At 50.2% G+C, this 18657-nt stretch overlaps 1 protein-coding gene across 5 annotated transcripts in view; it reads left to right on the top strand.

Annotated features, from left to right (window-relative positions):
• The window catches only part of MASP1 (mannan binding lectin serine peptidase 1), a 63599-nt gene that overhangs the window by 35701 nt on the left and 9241 nt on the right, over positions 1-18657 (top strand). For 3 of the 5 annotated variants that reach the window (XM_029214455.1, XM_029214457.1, XM_029214456.1), the window contains exons 9-11: positions 5684-5821; positions 6613-6687; positions 10200-12627. In XM_029214455.1, coding sequence (XP_029070288.1) covers positions 5684-5821; positions 6613-6687; positions 10200-11083 — 1097 coding nt within the window. In that variant the 3' untranslated portion in view covers positions 11084-12627. Of the gene's footprint in view, positions 1-5683; positions 5822-6612; positions 6688-10199; positions 12628-15926; positions 16065-18657 lie in introns of those variants that run through there. The other 2 variants (XM_029214459.1, XM_029214458.1) reach the window with 1 other exon arrangement.

Below are 18657 nucleotides of genomic sequence, written 5' to 3' on the forward strand. Positions count from 1 at the left end.
CGCTGTGACCAGGGACAAGATCCTTCACCTCAGCTGTAAAGATTTTGGATCAGCTCTAGAATATATCCCACTGGTTCGGAAATAATGTAATCCCTATAAATCACCTAGTGAGCTTGTAAAAATACAAATCACCAGCCACCACGCCCTCTGCCCCTAACCAGGTGATTTCAATGCAAGACTTGTAAGGACCACAATTTTAGAAAACTTATCTGTGGCAACAGTGATGAGAGGAGGCCTGGCGACAGAAAGGGAAGGAAAAGAGGGAGGGAGGGAAGGAGGAAATATTTTCGAATGGAGAGGTGAGGAGTTGAGAATTAGGGTGGGTCCTGCCCAGCCCCATTTCATGACCTCATATAAACTTTAGAGTGCTGTCCTCTTCCCTTCTAATAAATGGCTCGGGTCCAGTAGGCAGGCGGATCCACTCCCACTGCCCCAGGGGGACACTGTCAGGGTGAGGCTCCCCTGAGGCAAATCCCAGGCATAATTTTGGAGCAGAAAGTGCTTGTTTTCAATTTTCTTTTCTATATGATGATGAGGCTGGAGTCAGCCCAGTGTGGGAAATGGGTGCACTTTATGGCTGCAACAAAAAGTCTCCACAGACACTTACTGGATGCCTGTGCAGAGGTCCACAGGGAATTCAGATGGAAAAGACAAGGCCCAGGCATCGAAGAACTAGATGCCAACAGACACATCTGCCACCTCCTGCGACACGTGGCTCGTGTGTGGTGCTGTGACTAAGTTCTGAGTGAAGCACTTTGCAGAACAGGGCAAGGAGGCGGTCTGAAGGACGAGGCAGAGGATGGGGGGTAGAGAGGACAGGGTGTTGCTTTGGAGACAGGAATTTCTAGATTCAGATCCAGACTCCACCAGTTAAATATGCATGAACACTTGACTGAGACTCATTTGGCCTGAGTTTCCTGCATTCTTGATTGTTCTGTGGACTGAGTTAATGTACGTATCATACCCATGGAGCACCAGGAATAAGTCAAAGCTCTGTAGAAGCTTGTTTCTTTCTCCTCCCCAACCCCCTCATAGGAAGAGATTTGGTTTCTCTCATTCATACTCTTGGAAAGTAGGAAACGTTGGTAATAATTTTTTGTCCCTGATGAAACACACACTTTTTATTGTCACGGAAGTATTGATAGAGTAAGGCACTAATGTATCTGCTGGTGCTCTTTTATGTGACGTATGCTAGTATACAAAGGTATGCTGTCATTTTGTACTAAAGAAAAAGAGGAATTTTTTCTTCCTAATATGGCCTGGTTCTCCCAGCATAGCCTGAATCAGGACTATTAGACTCCCCACTCAGACACACCCGGCATCTCTGCTTGTTCACTGAGTAGGTATTTATTGAGTACTTTTGTCCCAGGCATGTGCTGGGTCCTAGGGGAGATGCAAAAAAGACAAAAAAGACTGAGAAGTTGTGAGTCCCCAGGGACTGTGGGGAAAGCAGTTGGGAACAGACAGAAGTGTGTGTGTGCAGTGAAGAAACTTGCACCAAAACAGGAAGTGGGAATTATGGGCTGTGGTTCTGGCCCTGCGTCCACCTCGCTGGGCGACCCCAAACAAGTCCTGCTCTACCCTGATTCCATCTGCCAAATGAGGGTTCGGACCAGATGAATGCAAAGCTTGCTGCACGGGCAGAATGTTATCATTGCCATGAGCCAGGATTTATGACTGTGCAAATTCTCGGAACGGTACGCATTCCACCATCCCAAGCTGTCCTTCACGCTGGCTGTACCTACACTACGCATTCTTAATCGATTCTGGTGGAGTGATTTCTGTATTTCCTGCAGAAACTGTTTCTGCTTTGCTTGCTAATTTTTCTTTCTCTTCTTTTTCTCTCTCCCTCCTTCTCTCTGCTTCCTTTCTCTTTACCTCCTGACCCCTCTTTGATCTTCATCATGGTGGCAGAAACGGAAATGGATGTGGAGAGCGAACCTGAGTCAGAGCAAGTGGCAGAGTGAATGGCGGGACCCCACACAGTGCAGACATCCAGGAATGGACCACTCACAAGACCCCTGGGTCCCAGAGCTCCTCCATCCCTCCCCATCCTGCCAACACTCCATTTCCCATTTCAGTGCGGATTAGAATGGATGCTGAACAAGGCAACACAGGCCTAAGCAGTTGAAACCGCGGCGTATATAACAACTCTCCTTTTGAGGGTTCACCCATCATACAAACATTATGCTGAAAAGATAATGGGGGATTTTTTTTTAGCACTTCTATGTGGACTATACTCTTATCAAAGGAAAAACGGCTTTCATTCTAGAGACATTCACATGGTCTTAGGTAGACCAGGTCAAAGTGGGCCCTGATTTCCACTCCACACTTCAAGTTTAAATGGGCCAAAATGCCTGTGACTTTATGACTTTAATATTTGTCCCCATTGCTACTTTCTTAACAACCATGAGTAGGTGAAACTAACAATAACTCATATAGCATGGATTTTTAGGAAACCTGGACCTATTCTCATGCCCAAGAGTTTCTCTTCCACCTGTACCTAACACAGGGCTGAAATTCCATCATCAAAAGATCTTTCCTCTGGGGTTTACAAATTTTGCATTTCTGAAAATTCCCTAATTAAAGTTTTTCAAAAGATAGGCATCACGCTTGAAAGCAGCAGTCCTCAGCTCTGGTGCCATGGGACATCAGTGGGTCATAAATAATGATAAAGAAAGGGCTGTGGAAGGTGGGAATGAATCTCTGCTTCAGCCTGAACAAAATCTGGGTAGACATATCAGAGCACCCCTGCATTACATTGTGACTGCTCAGTCTATTTGCTGATTGAATGGCCTCTTGATGAAGGTAGAATCCTGCAAAGTCGGACAATGAATGGTCCGGAGACTGCAGCACCATCCTAGATCAAGGGCACCCTTGAGAGAGGAGATGGGGCAATCACTGAAGACAAGCATCAGTTGGATCAATATTTTTAAGACCACAAAGTATAACAGGTCTTGTACTCAGTGTGAGAGAGGGGATCGTAATTTAGACAGAAGATGTGATATAAAACCAAATAATTGCAATACCAGGCAACTTAAGATACATGCCTCAGAGAGCAGTGAGTAAAGGGCCATGCAAGGAGAAATGAGGAAGCAGCCCTATCCAATCAGAAGAATGAGAAAAGCCTTTCAAGAAGCAGCAATGTTCGATCAAGGCCTGGAGGGTGGCCAGAGCATGAACCACAGGGTTTCCTGTGTAGGGAAAGCAGCAGCACAGTGAGGGGTGTGTGACACTGGAATGCAAGGGCACAGCAGGAGGGACGAAGATGAAAGTGGGGTGGGGCAGGTCAGGGGCATCCCTGGGACCTGAGGGCCAGGTGAGCTGATTGTGTGTGGTTCCCTAGGAAGCCCCAAGACTGTGTCAGTGTATCCTCAGGGCGGCAGGTCAAGAAAGACATGTCTGAAGGAAAGTAAATGGCAGGAAGAGTGACAGTGGAGACAGGGTGTGGGTGCCACAACCCAACCCAGAGACTGATGAGAATGGGAGGCCAAAGGAAAGGGGAAAGAAAGAGCGTTTTGATCCCAGAGTGTGGAAGTGGCCAGACTCACTTTAGAGAAGATGATGGGACCCTTTCCCAAGCAAAGAAGATGGACTAACTGAGGAAGCAGGGTCTGGATCTAGCATCTTGGATTGTGGCAGGCAGAACTCAAAGGGCCTTCCGAACGGGAAGCTGTCTCTAGGTCCCAGAGACACATGGCTCTTTGCCTGCCAGTGTAGACTTGGGGAGAAGGTTCACCTCTTCCCCACTCACTATACCGAAGCTGAAATGACCCTCTGTTTTCCACTATCTGTCACCCCCTGTGGTGTCTGGTTGTAAAACCAGCTTCATCAGTGGGCAAAGTTACTTCTCTGGAGTAAAGTGAAAGCAGGCCCTCCGTCCAGACAATCTCTCTGCACCTGTGCTGGCTGCTTACAGGCTCTCAATGGCCTGACCACCTAGCCATGTCTATGACTAACTCTGGAATCCTCCACCCAGAACTAGGTATTAGGTCTTGAGGATAATTTGGGCAAAATAAATTGCTAGACCGAAGTTAAGGGACTCAAGAGTAATACAAAGATCCAGGCACTAATCAATGGTATTTCTTAAAAAAGGAAGAAAAATCTGCTTAGAGACTCTGCAGGAAAATTCTTTTAAAATTGTTTATAGCTTTAGATAGTAAATATTATTGCCTCTTGTTATCATAGTGCTGACCCTTACATGCTTTCTCCTCAGAGTAGAAGGGTGTCTCTACCTTTGGGAGATCAAAACAAATGGGAACGATTTGTCCAGGGGGATTGGAGGCCAGGAAACAGCACTAACCAGTTCTCTTGGCGTTTGCCTTCCTTGTAGATAGGAGGTACCTACCTGCTTTCACTCCCATGCTTCATCCCTCTCCTCCACCCTGAAGGATCTTAGAATCATCTGTGTTTTCAGTTAGATAACTCTCTGTTCAATCAAAAATATAGATTTGGAGTCCTAAAGTTAAAAATCACAATTTCTGAATAGCGTCTCAGGGCTAAATTGCCCCTATCTCTGTTTCCCGAGGTGACCAGGTAAAATTCAGGAGGAGGGAAACTCTGGCTTTAGAATATGATCCTCTGAAATTATCAGAAGATGGACAGCTAATGTCCACCATTACCCAGCTAATATTGATTACAGGCCGTTTTCACTAGAAAACAGATCCTAAGAACCGTACTTAAAAAAACACTGAGTTTAAGGTCAGGTCTGGTTCTCTGACTGTAATTCACTATGTGACCTTAGACCAGCCAAGTCTCCCCCCTGGGCTCATCTGTAAGTAAAGATGATGTTCTAGGTTGCCTGACTTCAGGTTCCTTTCCACCTGCGAAGTTCTGAGTCCTCTGGGATTCTTCAATTCTGGCAGAGGCTGTTTGAACTAAGATTAGGATTTCCTTAGACATGAGCACCATCTTCTAACAAAGGCCCCTGAAGAGACATTGACAAATTGGGTCCTCAGCCCCTGACCTGGCTCCTGGCACACTCGTGCTGGCACCTCCCCTAAGACTTGCCTGGACTGGCAAGCTCTCCTAAGATCACCTCTGAGGAGCAGGCATCTTTGGTCTTGCCCTACAGCCAGCCCCAACATCCAGCCACCAACAACCAGAGAAAATGAGTAGGTGAAGACTAAAAGTTGGTCCCTCCTGACCCCCCTTCTGCCTTCTGTGCCTGCAGAGAGCCAGCAGGGTGCGGCTGTGTACTCATGCAGGAGCTGGGTTTCTTTTTGTTTGTACTTTTTTATGCCAAGCTCCAAAGTGAGCACAATAATTGCTCTTACTCAGCATGTGGTGCGGTCTGGAAGAACTGAAGGTTCTTTGGTTCATGTGAGCCAGAATTTTCTCACTGAGACATGGGCTTCATGCTTGTACAGAAGAGGATAAGAGGATTGCACAATAGAACTGGAAGTCAAGGAAAGGGCCCTGGTGGGGAGAAGACTGGGATCTTACTTGAGTCTCAGCAGACCTGCCCCTGCCCTGGAATTGACACCAGGCCAGGTGAGTTGACCACACAGTAGTCATAGATGGGAGACACCCCAAATGCAGGGCCACCATGTGCATAGACCATAACGTTGCTCTCTGGAGTTGTGTGCAGTGTACAAGCTGCACATCGTATGAGACATGCACCAGATGGCCCCAAGAAGAAGAGGAAGGGGTAATTGAGGGGTCTCACGCTCTTCTCTCTCAGTTGTGGACTGTGGAGCCCCGGCAGAGCTGGAAAACGGACTGGTCACATTTTCCACCAGAAACAACCTTACCACGTACAAATCTGAGATCAGATACTCCTGCCAGCAGCCCTACTACCAGATGCTGCACAGTGTCACAGGTGAGCCTTCCACGCTAAACCAGCGCACTCTGTCCTCACACGCTCTGGGTCTCAGGGTTAGGCTGGGGGCTGAAACAGCCAGTCTGTTGGCCACGGTTTGGGAGGAATTGGGAAGAGAAACCCTTGGAGACATGCCTCACCTCTCCCTGCCTCAGGCCTGCACCCCGAGTTAAGCTGCATGACATCCCCGTACCCACACAGACATACAGCCTCTGGCAGAGAAGGAACCCTCAAGATGTGAAGGCCCGTCAGTGCTGCTTCCACCACAGACTAGCACTAAGAAAATTCTCCTAATTTCTCAAAGCCTCCAAGTCCTCCTTCCAGAAGGGGAATAGTGATAGCGCTCACAGGGCCAGCGTAAGTCTCACGAGATGGTGGGCACAAGTGTGGTTTATGAAAGGGTTTGCTAAGTGGAGAAGCGGGGGCAGGGGAAGTGCGTCACAGAGAGCTGTGTGACTAATGATGAGAGGTGCCTCCCAGGGGCTGGGCGGGGCCCCGACAGGCAGGAGTCAGATTGCTCAGAGCCTTGGACACCATACTGAAGAGCATCCTGTTTATTTTTGAGGCCAGTGGGGAGCTACTGTGATTTTGAGCAGAGATGAAATGATTCCCAGTTTAGAAAGATGTTTCAAGTTGCAGACAGGACTGGTTCAGAGAGAACGGCATCAGAAAGACTCTTTGGAAGACTTGCAATGATCCACAACAGAGGAGTTAAAAACCCGGATCTATTTTCCATGTGCTATAAATCACCTATGTTCTCCTTCTTCTTCAACCTTTTCTCCCTCTCCCAGATGTATATACGTGTTCTGCCCAAGGAGTCTGGATGAATGAAGTCCTGGGGAGAAGCCAGCCCACCTGCCTGCCAGGTACCTCACCCTCAAGTTCTCTGCCTCAGGGTCTCCCATGCCAGGCCCTCGGGCCGCAGGTGCTCTGGCTGTTGATGGAGTAAGGGGTGGGGAGGTCATGATGCTTCGACTGATTTTTAAGAGATAACGTCAGAAGGGCAAAGGTCAGAAAAGCCTAGCCTCACATCTTCTCAAACCAGCCAGCCTCTATGTTCAACCTGTTCTGTCACACCAGGAGCCTTCTTGCCTCTTCTCTCTGCAGTTCTGCACCCTTCCCACCAGGTTTTTCATCCCACAGAGTTGGTGTTTGCCCTGGCTGTGCACCAGGAAAAGTGAGAAAGTAGACACCTCGTCCTCAAGCACTCACTGTGTTTCAGAGGAGGTGGAAATCAGACAAATACCAAATGACCATAGGACAGAGCAACAAGTTCTTCCAAAGAGCAGTGCGTTCAAGTCTTAGTGACTGCTACCTCCCCCAAGCCTGTCTACTGACCCCACTTTAAAATGAACAAAGAACGTTGTGGTAATAGGAAATGTCCCTGGCCATCACAGCTGCTACGAGTTCCCAGAGAAGGAGGAAATTCCTGCATGTAGTTGTCTGGGAGTAAAGGGATGGGGACTGGTTAGGAAGACTTCACTTAAGAGGGCTTTAAGTCTAAGAAAGAACACAAAGAATTCGTGAGGAGCTGAAACAGGGGAAAGGCCAACCCATCCACGCTCTGCTGACCCCCATCATCTCAGTTAGGCTTAGCCAGGAGCACACCCAAGGGCCACGGCTGGAGAAGCCTCAGAGAAGATGGGGAATGGTGGAGCTGTGGCAAACTGGAGGCCAAACCCCCATTTTTCTAAAATACTAGGTGGACCAAAGATGGCACTGCAGGTGGCTTCCATCCCAGGCAGCCATGTTGCGGTGTCTAGAAGGGGAGGAGGCACTGAGCTGGGAGTCATGGGCCCGGGTCTTGGTCCCACTGTTGTCTTTTCCTAATTGCAAGCTTTGGTAGGTGACCTCACGTCTCTGGGGCTAGGATTTCGTACCTCAGAAGTGAAGGAGAAGTACCAGGTGATCCCTGACATTCTATGACTCTTAGTGGTCATCGTCCTCTAGATTCATACAAAGCGTCTCGCAATGAGTCATGAAATTCTTACCTGGTATCGAGCAGAACATCGTGTATCATTGAACCAGGCCAGAGAATTCGAAATTCTCCCCCACTAAAACATCAAGACTGAACCCAAAGGCAAGCCAGAATGGAGAAAGCCATTTCATCTAGCATCATAATATCCCACCTTTCCAAGGAAACTGTTAAGAAAATATTATTTGCCCCTTACTTGACACATGAGAAAACTAAGGATCAGGGAGGTGCAATGATTCATCCAGGGTTACCTACAGAAAGTGAGAGGCAGAACTGGAAGACGGACCCAAGACTTTTGATGTCAACACAGCAATGCTGAGCCATTCTTGACTCTGCCATGCTCATGAACCCAGAATTCTCGAATATCACATTTCTGTTTTTAGGGCCCTCCCTCAGTACCTCCAGTCTTCTAGAGCCCAAATCTGACTTCAGCACAGCTGAAGCTCTAGTATTTCAAGGTGAATCCTTTGCCTCAGGAAAGACTGGATGGAGAACGGTAGCAGCCTAAAAGAATGGCCCCATTTCAGTGAGCCCTCTCAAAGGCTTGCTGCGTCATTCAACCTCTTGAAAGGACAAGAGCATATCAAGAAGAAAAACAGACTTTAGTGGGAAAAAATGAAGCCAGTGTCCAAAGAAACAGGCTCCATTTCTGGCTCTGCCACCAATAACTTTGAGTGTGTCACTTGCCTTCTTTGAACCTCAAGTTTTCCATCTGTAAGTGAGCTGTTCTCCGAGCTTCCCCCGCTCAGACACTCTGTGACCTGGAGTATGCCACTGGCACCTTCGTGGGAAAAAGGCACCTTTCAGTGCCGGCTTTGCTGCGACCGTGGACTGAGCCACAGAAGTGTCCCTCACCAGATGAGGGCCTGTGAGCGCTCAATGCGCTGTTCTGCAGGGCCAGTCGCAGACCTGCCTGGAGAAGTCACTTGGCAGGCTGCTGCTTATAATCGGGAGTCTGGCCTTCAGCTCTGAAAGGCCTGCCACAGACAATTAGCGAAAACCACCTCACGTCTGGCCTGGGGTGCGCAGCAGGGTGCCTCGGGATCATGTAAGAAGCATTTGGCTTCCGGAAGAAGAGCATCTGAAAAGCATTAGGTTGCTGGAAGCCTGACCTCTCAGAGTTGCCAAGAAAACTCAGATGCTTCTTGGTCTTTAAAGGACTGCTGGAAGTATTGCAGGCCAAGAGGTGTAGCCCGGCAATTCGCAACCAAGAGGCGGTCCACGCTCATACCAGGCTTAGCCCCCAGACCCAGGCACCCTGCTTGGAGGGGCCCTTGGGAGCGTGTTCTTAGGCAGCGGGGGGCTGGTTCTGAAGACCCTCTGCTCACAGGCCAAAGGCGTTTGGCTACAGGAGGCTGGCGGTGCGTGTGCATGCTCGGGGTACAACTCGGTAGAATGAAGTTTGGTCAGACCTTTCTTCTTTCCTGAAGGTACTACGGGGTTCCCAGGTGCAATGATGGGTAGAGCAGAGCCTATGCATCATTGCTTGTAGATTATGCCACCTTTCCCTAACCTTGGATGCCCTGGGCATCCCTTCACATCATGTGTCCTTTAGTCCAGAGAAGAAAAGGTTCTTTATATGTAATGAGGCACTGTGGGACACAAGGACAAGACATCCATCTTAGAATCTAGTTAAGCCCCTGCTACTCAACTTAATAGCAATGTGACCTTGGGCTAGTCATTTAACCTCTGGAGAGTTCTACTCACCTATAAAATGGGGGTGACCAGGGCAGATGAAATAAAAATCAAAGGAATTTGGAATTTAAAGGATCCTTGGAGATCATCTTGACCAACTGCCTCATTTAGCAGATCAAAATTGAAATCCAGAGAAGGAAATTTCCTAACCCAGAGTCACACAGGACAGAGGAGAGAAAAGCCACTTCAAGGCCCCAGGTGTCTCAGTTCCCAGTCCAGTGTTTGCTGTGACTTTCTAGGCAGTATTTTAATTTCCTTCCATCTCTCAAAGCCATTGATCTGTGGTTTTCAGAAGTTTTCTAAGTACCTACGGCATGGACCACGTCTGGGTTCTGAGGTGCCTTTCTAGGGAAGAAAGGGGCAAAGTGACCACTGCTAGAGATAGTCCTGGCTAAAGATGATCCAGGCCACAAGTGATCTTGGCTGGAATGGTTCAGGATGGTGAAGGCCCACATATAAAAAGGTCTGGTCCATAGACAGCCCTGGCTACAGAATGGTCCAACTACAGACGGGCCAGACTAGAAAGACTTAGGCCAAAGATGAGCCCACTCACAGCTTTCCCAGGCTAGCATGGCTCTGTGATGCAGAGTAGGGGCCGTGGTGGCATAATCTACAGTGGGTGAGACGTGCATTTCTTTCAGAGGTCCTCCACCTGGCTGACCTGACGTGTCTCTGTCCCTTGTCCCCGCTCCCTCCTTCTCCTTGCAGCGTGTGGCCAGCCCTCGCGCTCCCTGCCAAACCTGGTCAAGAGGATCATCGGGGGCCGGAATGCTGAGCCCGGCCTCTTCCCGTGGCAGGCCCTGATCGTGGTGGAGGACACCTCAAGGGTGCCCAATGACAAGTGGTTTGGGAGCGGGGCCCTGCTCTCTGAGTCCTGGATCCTCACGGCAGCCCACGTGCTGCGCTCCCAGCGCAGAGACAACACGGTGACACCGGTCTCCAAGGAGCACGTCACCGTCTACCTGGGCCTGCATGACGTGCGGGACAAATCGGGGGCTGTCAACAGCTCGGCCGCCCGAGTGGTGCTCCACCCAGACTTCGACATCCAGAACTACAACCACGACATCGCTCTGGTGCAGCTGCGGGAGCCTGTGCCCCTGGGGCCTCATATCATGCCCGTCTGCCTGCCGCGGCCCGAGCCCGAAGGCCCGGCGCCCCACATGCTGGGGCTGGTAGCTGGTTGGGGCATCTCCAATCCTAACGTGACGGTGGACGAGATCATCAGCAGTGGCACGCGGACCTTGTCAGACGTCCTGCAGTACGTCAAGTTACCCGTGGTGCCGCACGCCGAGTGCAAGACTAGCTACGAGTCCCGGTCAGGCAACTACAGCGTCACAGAGAACATGTTCTGTGCCGGCTACTACGAGGGTGGCAAGGACACGTGCCTGGGGGACAGCGGCGGTGCCTTTGTCATCCTCGACGACTCGAGCCAGCGCTGGGTGGCCCAAGGCCTGGTGTCCTGGGGGGGCCCCGAAGAATGTGGCAGCAAGCAGGTGTATGGGGTCTACACCAAGGTCTCCAACTACGTGGACTGGGTGTGGGAGCAGATAGGCTCCCCGCGGGGCCTGGGGGAGCTCCAGGTGGAGCGGTGAGCTGCATTACGTCCTCGGGGCGCCTGCCCTGGCCAGCCCGAGCGAGGCTGCACCACACACTCCCAAAGACGGCACACTCCATGTTACTCACGTGACCAGTGGGATGGACCACGCTGCTCCCACCCTCCCAAGACAGCCCCTGGGACCCTGAGAGGCAGCAGTATGGTACAGGGAAAAGGCCCTACACAGGAGGCCTGGGTCGCTGGCCCTGGGCGAGTCCCCTCCCCTCTCCAGGCCTCCTTCTCCCCGCAGTACAGTGAGGGAGCTAGACTGGGGCCAGTACCCCCCACTCCTCTCCCGAGTACTCACCCCAGGGGCCTCGTTCACTGCTAGTCATTTGTCAAACCCAGTGGCCCTGCTCTCACTCTTGGCGTAACTGAGCTTGGACCTGACTGTTAGAAAATGTTTCCTTGCCGTGAGCTAAGTCCTTGTGTTCTCCCAGCTTTGCTCTCTGGGTACATTCTGGCCGAAAACTCCTCAGGTTTGGGGAGACAGGGATGACAGCCTGAGGCCCCTCTCTCCGAGTGTAATGCCTTGTAGTACTTTTGTCCCTGGGTTTTCTCTCCCAAAACCTCTTGCAGTCCAAGCCTTATCCCTTCTGTTCCCTGTTAAAGGAATTTCAAAGGACAAAGAGAAAGTTGGGAAGCTCTGTGGTGACTGGGGGGAGGAGAAGAGCAGTGGGAGGCCCCCCAAGCCCGTTAAATTCCCACCAACCACTCAGAGCACATCATTTGGACCCACACATCACTCCCGAATACCAGCTGACCACACGGGTGTCCACACCTGGCACTCCAGACGAGCACGAAGCAACCTTCCAGCCTTGAAATGTGTCATGTGAAAAGCCTCAGCCTCAGGTGTGGAGACTCAACTGGTGTTTGGAGAAAGAGAAGGCTCACACCATGCTCTGCTGTGCCTCTGGACAGGGAAACAGAAGAAGGAGGGCTTAGGGCATAGGAGTGACCCAGTCCCACCAGACTGCCCAGCGTGTCTGTGGTCTGAGCTCTACAGAGAACACACCCAGCGTGGATGTTGAGAGGGATCCAGTCCTCCAGCTTCCAGGAGCCAGAGCCAAGAGAAGCAGGGACTTGCCCGTGAAAGACAGTGAGAAGAGAGGGAGAGCCCAGAGTCCTGGGTTCTAGCCCCAGCTCTGCCCCCAACTGGGCCTCAGTTTCCCCATCTGTAAAAGGAAGGCATCAGATCCCCCTCAGGGTCCTTCCAGCTCCAGCGTTCGGTGCTTCCAATGCCAGCAGCCTCTCCCTGGCCCTCACAGGGCTGATCATCTTCCTTCTCCCCAGGCTCGCTCTCCTGGGGACTCTCCATCAGAGAAAGAAGAAGCCCTGAGAGGGATTCCAAGAGAGCAATTAGGAAGCATCCACTTTGTCAGTCGGGTCCTGGACGCACACTCCTATGTGTATGAACAGTGCATGTAGAGGATACTATATTTTGTTTATTTTATATCACAAGCTTCACTCCTCTGTAAGTTTCCCCTGCACTCCGTTTCTCCCATCAGGGGACTAAAGTGGAAATAAACCCTCTGTGGATAACCAACAGCCTTTGTTTTGGGGTTTGGTTATTGTTGATGTTCGTTTGTTTTGACTTTTTTTTTTTTTTTTTTTTTTTTTTTTTCGCGGGCCTCTCACTGCTGTGGCCTCTCCCGCTGCGGAGCACAGGCTCCGGACGCGCAGGCTCAGTGGCCATGGCTCACGGGCCCAGCTGCTCTGCAGCACGTGGGATCTTCCCGGACCGGGGCACGAACCCATGTCCCCTGCATCGGCAGGTGGACTCTCAACCACTGCTCCACCAGGGAAGCCCCGTTTTGACTTTTTGAAGAAAACCTGGCCCCTCATGAAGCCAACATCTCTCCCATTGCAGAAACAGTACAATATTTGTCACCTGGACATCATCCAAGAAAGGGTGTTGAGGAATGGAGTCGGTTATGGACATGTGTCCTCTCGAAGGCTGCCCATTCCATCACGGAAGTGCCTGCCGTTTAATTCCTTGAGTTCAAAGAGCTCAAATGAGCACGCAAGGCAAGACCGTGTGCACCTAGGTCTCACAAAGACAAAGGGAATTAACGTCATTAGAGGAGTGGAGATTGCAGTATTATGGGAACTTAAGGAGGGGGAGGTTCATACAGCTGAAGAGGATCTGGATACGTTTGCAGAGAGGTTACAAAGAACGCACTGGGAGATGGGAGACAAGGGGAGAGGGGACAAAGATGAAGCAGAAAAGTGCCCTGAGTAGAGTGGGGGCAGAGGGGATGAGGGGAAGGTGGACAGAGTCTCGAAGGTCATTCTGTGTTATTCTATGTGCTCTGTCCTGTAACCAGTGATTCTCTAGTTTGGGGTATATCAGAATCACCTGGAGTGCTTGTTAGGAATGCAGATTCCTGGGTCTCACCCATGGGAAATTCTGAATCAGCAGGTTAGAGCGTGAGCAACATGCTGTGAAAAGTGGAGGGGTCGGGGAAGGACCAAGCTAGAGAGAGCGGGTGGGAAATTACAACAGCCATTCTGGAGAGAGGTGGTGAAAACCCCCCGGACCTAGGGTGTGACACTGCAGATGTGGGCGTGAGGGAGTTTGAAAATATCTAAGTAGTGTATTGGGCAGGGCTTGGTGTAGAGGCATCGTGTGAATAGTGCAGACAGAGATGTGGAGTAACACAAGCTAATCTGTTAGTGAGAGCTCCCCATACAAGGTATTCCTGGTTTGCCTTTGTTTGGGGTTTGTATCATAATGAAACTGTCATGCTTTTTACACTATTGAGAGCTAAAAGAATCCTACATTATGCCTTATACTTTATATGTAGATGATTTCGAAGATTATCGTGTCTTGTATTCTATTACATTTCAGAGTTTTACTTTCCTCTAGATATTTGGACTTTATGTTGTGACATATTGAGACACAGGTGTCATGAGGTTGCATGGAGAGCACATTGTGACATTACTCTCTGCTTCTTCTGGTGACTTTTTTTTACCAGTTTAGTGGCTGATTAAATACGGGTGTTGAAGAAGAGGGAGGCAATGAGGATGCAGTCCGTGCAGACATTGACAGACATCTGGAATAACAAAGGGGAGACAGATGGGTGGTGAAGGGTGGAGACCAGGACTTGGGTTTTCTGTGCTTGAGGAGTTTATGTGCAATCCAGCTGGAGACTTCAGGATCAGTTCGGAGGAAAGGGCAGATTAGAGACACTGATCCGAAATTCATCAGGGTCTAAATAGCGTGATGGCATGGGAGGAGATGGCATTATCTACTGGAAGAGAAAAGAAAAGGGGGCTGAGGACTCAAAAAGGGAAACACGAGCATTGACGGCATGGAGAGAAGAAGAGAGACCCCAAGAAAGAGACAAGAAAGAGGAATCAGAAACACAGGAAGAGAGGAGCTTCAGAAGTCAAGGAGGGAAAGTGTCAAGAAGGATAAAGTGATCAACAGTGCAAATGACCCCAGGACAGTCCAGAGGACGCTTCCAGGCTGGACTTTCCCGGGTGCTGGGACCCGGTCTCTACTGTCAACTCTGAGAGAGGATCCAGGGAGCAGGCCTGCGCTCATGTTGAAGTCCTTAACCCTTCCTCCCTCTTACTTTATCCTCCTCGTCCTTTATCCTCCTCCTCTTCCTCCTCCACCACCTCTTTCTCCTCCTTCCTCTTTCCCTCTTCTCTCTCTCTCTCTCTCTTTCCCCCTCCCTCCCACACCCTCTCTCCTTCTCTTTCTCTCTTCAGGCTTCTCCTAGGTTTTTATCTCTTTCCTGAGGTAGCACACTGCCCTTACATCCTCCCTTCTCTTGGTTTATATGCTCAGTTCTCCAGGTTTTGCTTCCTTGAAACCTAAAAACCCCCAGCAGCCACAAGGCGAGGAGATTTCCTAGAGATGAAGAACACGTGAGATAAAATTTCAGAAATAGTGTTCTGCTATACATGTAAATATCATCATTGAAGTTCCAGCTATGGGCCCAGAGCCATTCTGTCTCCATCTATGACTACAGATCTATTAAACATTCAAATGGCCACTTTATGTCCAAGTTTGTGTGGAGCGTGGCACTTCCTTCTTTCGAATCCACCTCCAAAGGACAGGGAAGAATGCGGACACTGGGTGTCATCTCCTCTTTCCAGAAGCTTGACTATGGAAGAGAGGGGAGGGAGAGACTGTGGAATGAGTGAGAACCAGGGAAAATGGAAATTTGATTTTTAGGATGAGAGGCCTTGATCATGTTTTGGAGGCATAGACAAAGGAGAGATGCAAGACAGAGGAGAGGGGTGCGAATCCTCAAAGCCAGGTCCCCAAAAGTTTGGAAGTGAGGAGATCCAAAGCCCAGAATTCGTTCTGAAGAGAAGAAAGTTTACAGAGGGAGCAGATGGAGAGGAGGATGTTTTTTGGTTTGGTTTGGTTTGGTTTTTCCATTAGTAGCAAGTTTTTCTACAAACTTTCCATGAAGTGATCTCTGGCAAATCTGGGCTTTTAGCCAGCAGCTTAGCAACCCCAGCAGAGAAGGACCTTCTAGCAAAATTCCCAAGGCAGGCTTTCATTGGCCTGGCCAGGGTTACATTCCCATCTCTGAGCAATCGCTGTGACCAGAGTATAAGAGGCTTTCATTAGTCAGGTCTGGGTCACATTCCTACCCCTAGAACCAGAGGTAAGATCACTGCAACTCAGGCTATATGGACAAGAAATGGGGGAAGAGTGGGCCCCAGAGGAAAATTGGGGTGCTGTTACTGAAAGGAGCAATGGATGCTGGGATATCAAAAATAACAGATGTTCCTAACAGAGGGTGATGTGCTAGTAGCTCTGGCAAAGGGCAAGATGGAGCCCAGAGTGTGATCTGTCCTCCCTCCCTTGGCTGCAGTGTGTGGGATCCCCAAGTTCTCCCGGAATTTGATGGCCAGGATCTTCAGTGGACGCCCAGCCCAGAAGGGCACCACCCCATGGATTGCCATGCTGTCACACCTGAATGGGCAGCCCTTCTGCGGGGGCTCCCTTTTAGGTAAGGTGAAGGTGGAAGGGGTGGGGGACCCAGGATTAGAGGTTAGGGTAGAAGGAAAGGGACCTGACCCTCTTCCTGGAGACTGACAGGATTTCTTCACTGAGAATCTTCCACAGTAGTAGCGGGACCCAGAAGTACAAAGTGGCAGAAAGAAACCTTAGCTGGAGCCAGGAGACATGTGTTCTGTTCTAGCTGGCTCCTTCAGCCAACAGCACTTCCCGAGCCCTGGTCATTCTCTGGCACTGAGAAGGGTGAGGGAGTCAGACCCTTAAACATGGATTACAACACAAGGCACTTACATGCGGCTCAAAGTGAGGGTGTGCCAGCGCCGTGGGACCAGGGGGAACCAGGAAACCCACACTAGAGGAGTCAGAGAAGGGAGATTTACAAAGCCTTGAATGCTATGCTTGGGAATTTAGATCTTTTCTTGAATGCTGCTCCAGGTTTATAAGCATGTTCTGGAAAGTTCTCTCCTGAGACAGCATGGATTGAAAGAAGGGCGAATCTGGAAGCCAAGAGTCCAGTGAGGCAGCTGTAGTGCGATAGTGGGGAGGGAAGTCATTAGCCTCAGAAAAAGGACAGGGGCTGAGGAATAGAAACCAGGCCGATTCAAAGCCATTGAGAAATAAGATTGTGAGAATTTTGTAATGGACTGAATGTGATTGGCAGTGGGAGCAAAGGCAGGCGAGAAATGATTGATGGCTCTTCCTGCCAGTTTAGTCCAAATGATCTAAGGCCCATCCCAGCTCTGACATCATAATAAAAATTAATAGCAGTCTAGAGTCCCTCTGACCCTATCACAGAGGAAGAAGGCATGGATGGGTCCACTTCTGCCTGGGCAGCTCTGGGGCTGCCGGTCTCGCCTCGCGCTGACCCACCCTCCTCCTCCAGGGTACACTCAGGTGAGGACAGCTCCCTGACCGGGATCCCCGAGGGGAGGCGCAGTCTCCGGTGAGACTGCAGTCTGGACATCCCTGAGATGTGAAATGGTAACCCAACAGAGGGTTTGATCCTTATATTCCTACAAACACAAAGATGAGTGGTCTCCCCTATGGAGCCTCCCAAAGGGGCACAGAGAGTGAGCACAGGTTAAAGGGAAGCCCAATGGGGAGCAGGCAGGGGAGAGGACCAAGGATGAGAAGGGGCAGAGAGACAGAGAGAGGGCTTAGAAGGACAAGGACAAAGATAGAGAAAGAGACAGAGGGCATATGAGAGAACTAGAGAGGGAAGTGAAGAGAAATTAAGGGGAAAATGAAAGGAAACAAATACAACCGGAGGAAGAGAAACTGGTGGGGCATGAGACGAGACAGAGAGAGAGAGAGAGAATTGTGAAAGGCGTAGAAAAGCAGGGAGGACCCATAAAAGAACGCATCAGAAGAGAAGCAAAGAGAGGGGAGGAGCCGGCGGGGAGAGCAGAAGGGAGCAAAGACATTTCTGGTTTTCTTAGAATGTAAGTAAATAGATGGATTACTGCCCACGGTTTTAAGAGTTAGATTAGTTTTCTGAAGCCTTGAGTGTTTAAGTTCAATGATGTTCAGCACTCACTTGTGTCTACTGCGTGTTTATTCCCACTTCTCTACCCTCAGCCAAACTACAAGATCTGACTTACTCAGCCCTCCCCACAGCTCTCCTTGTCTAGGATCTCTCTCCTCCTCTGTTGTCTAGTTTTGTAGAGAGAGGGAAAGACAGGAGAGGGCAGAGGAAGCAGGGAAGGAGCTGAGGGACAGACAGAAAGCTCCCGCTCAGTGTCCACCCTAAAGCCTGGGTTCTGGCTCAGGGACTCAGTATTTGCAGAGCTGCGAGGCAAAGCCATGTCTTTGGACTCACCACTGCATACCCCAGGTTCATCTAAATGGCCCAGAGCCCCGCTCCAAGGCAGGCTCCCTAATCTGGGTACCTCATCCCACTTTACCTACCTGGAAAATTAGTCAACAGCCCCTGGCTGTGGACAGGGATCAAAAATGCCACCAGGGAAAAGAGGGTGGCCTGTGTGGAGCTCTATCCAGAAGCCTATGTAGCCAGGGAACATAGCTGCTCCTGAGAGGGCCAAGTGGAGCCTGGGACCTGCTCCAGAAAGGGACTCTGCCCTGGACTCTATACTTGGCCCTGATACCCCACCCCAAAGCCCTGGTGCCTTTCTTTCTGCTTGGCTCAACCCAGCATGTCTCTGGGCTCAGCTATTTATGGGTTTGTCATCTGTTCCACCCTAAGGATGAACCGAAGCCTGACCCCATATTGAGCAAAGGGCAGGAACCTGTCCATCAAGGGAAAAAGACAGCCAAGATGCAAGACATGTGCTCAGCTGACCATCAGGAGACCCAGGGTCTGGCCCTGGCCCTGCCACCAACCTGCAGAGTTGCCCTAGACATCCTCACTCTCCCCCAGGCCTCAGAACCCATGTCTATAAAATGAGAGGTTCGGATCAGAGCAGCGGTTCTCAGCCCTGATGGCAGTAGAATCATCTGGGAGCACTTTTAAAGTGTATTTGTACCTGTGCCTCACTCCCATGACATAGATGCTCTGGCTTCAGGCCCAGGTACTATTTTTGGGGATTTGTTTGCTTGTTTGTTTTTAATTCCCCAGGTGATTCTAA

Source organism: Monodon monoceros, unplaced genomic scaffold (genome assembly GCF_005190385.1).
Source record: "Monodon monoceros isolate NGI ecotype Baffin Bay Population unplaced genomic scaffold, NGI_Narwhal_1 Super_Scaffold_11, whole genome shotgun sequence".
Classification (NCBI taxonomy): Eukaryota; Metazoa; Chordata; class Mammalia; order Artiodactyla; family Monodontidae; genus Monodon; species Monodon monoceros.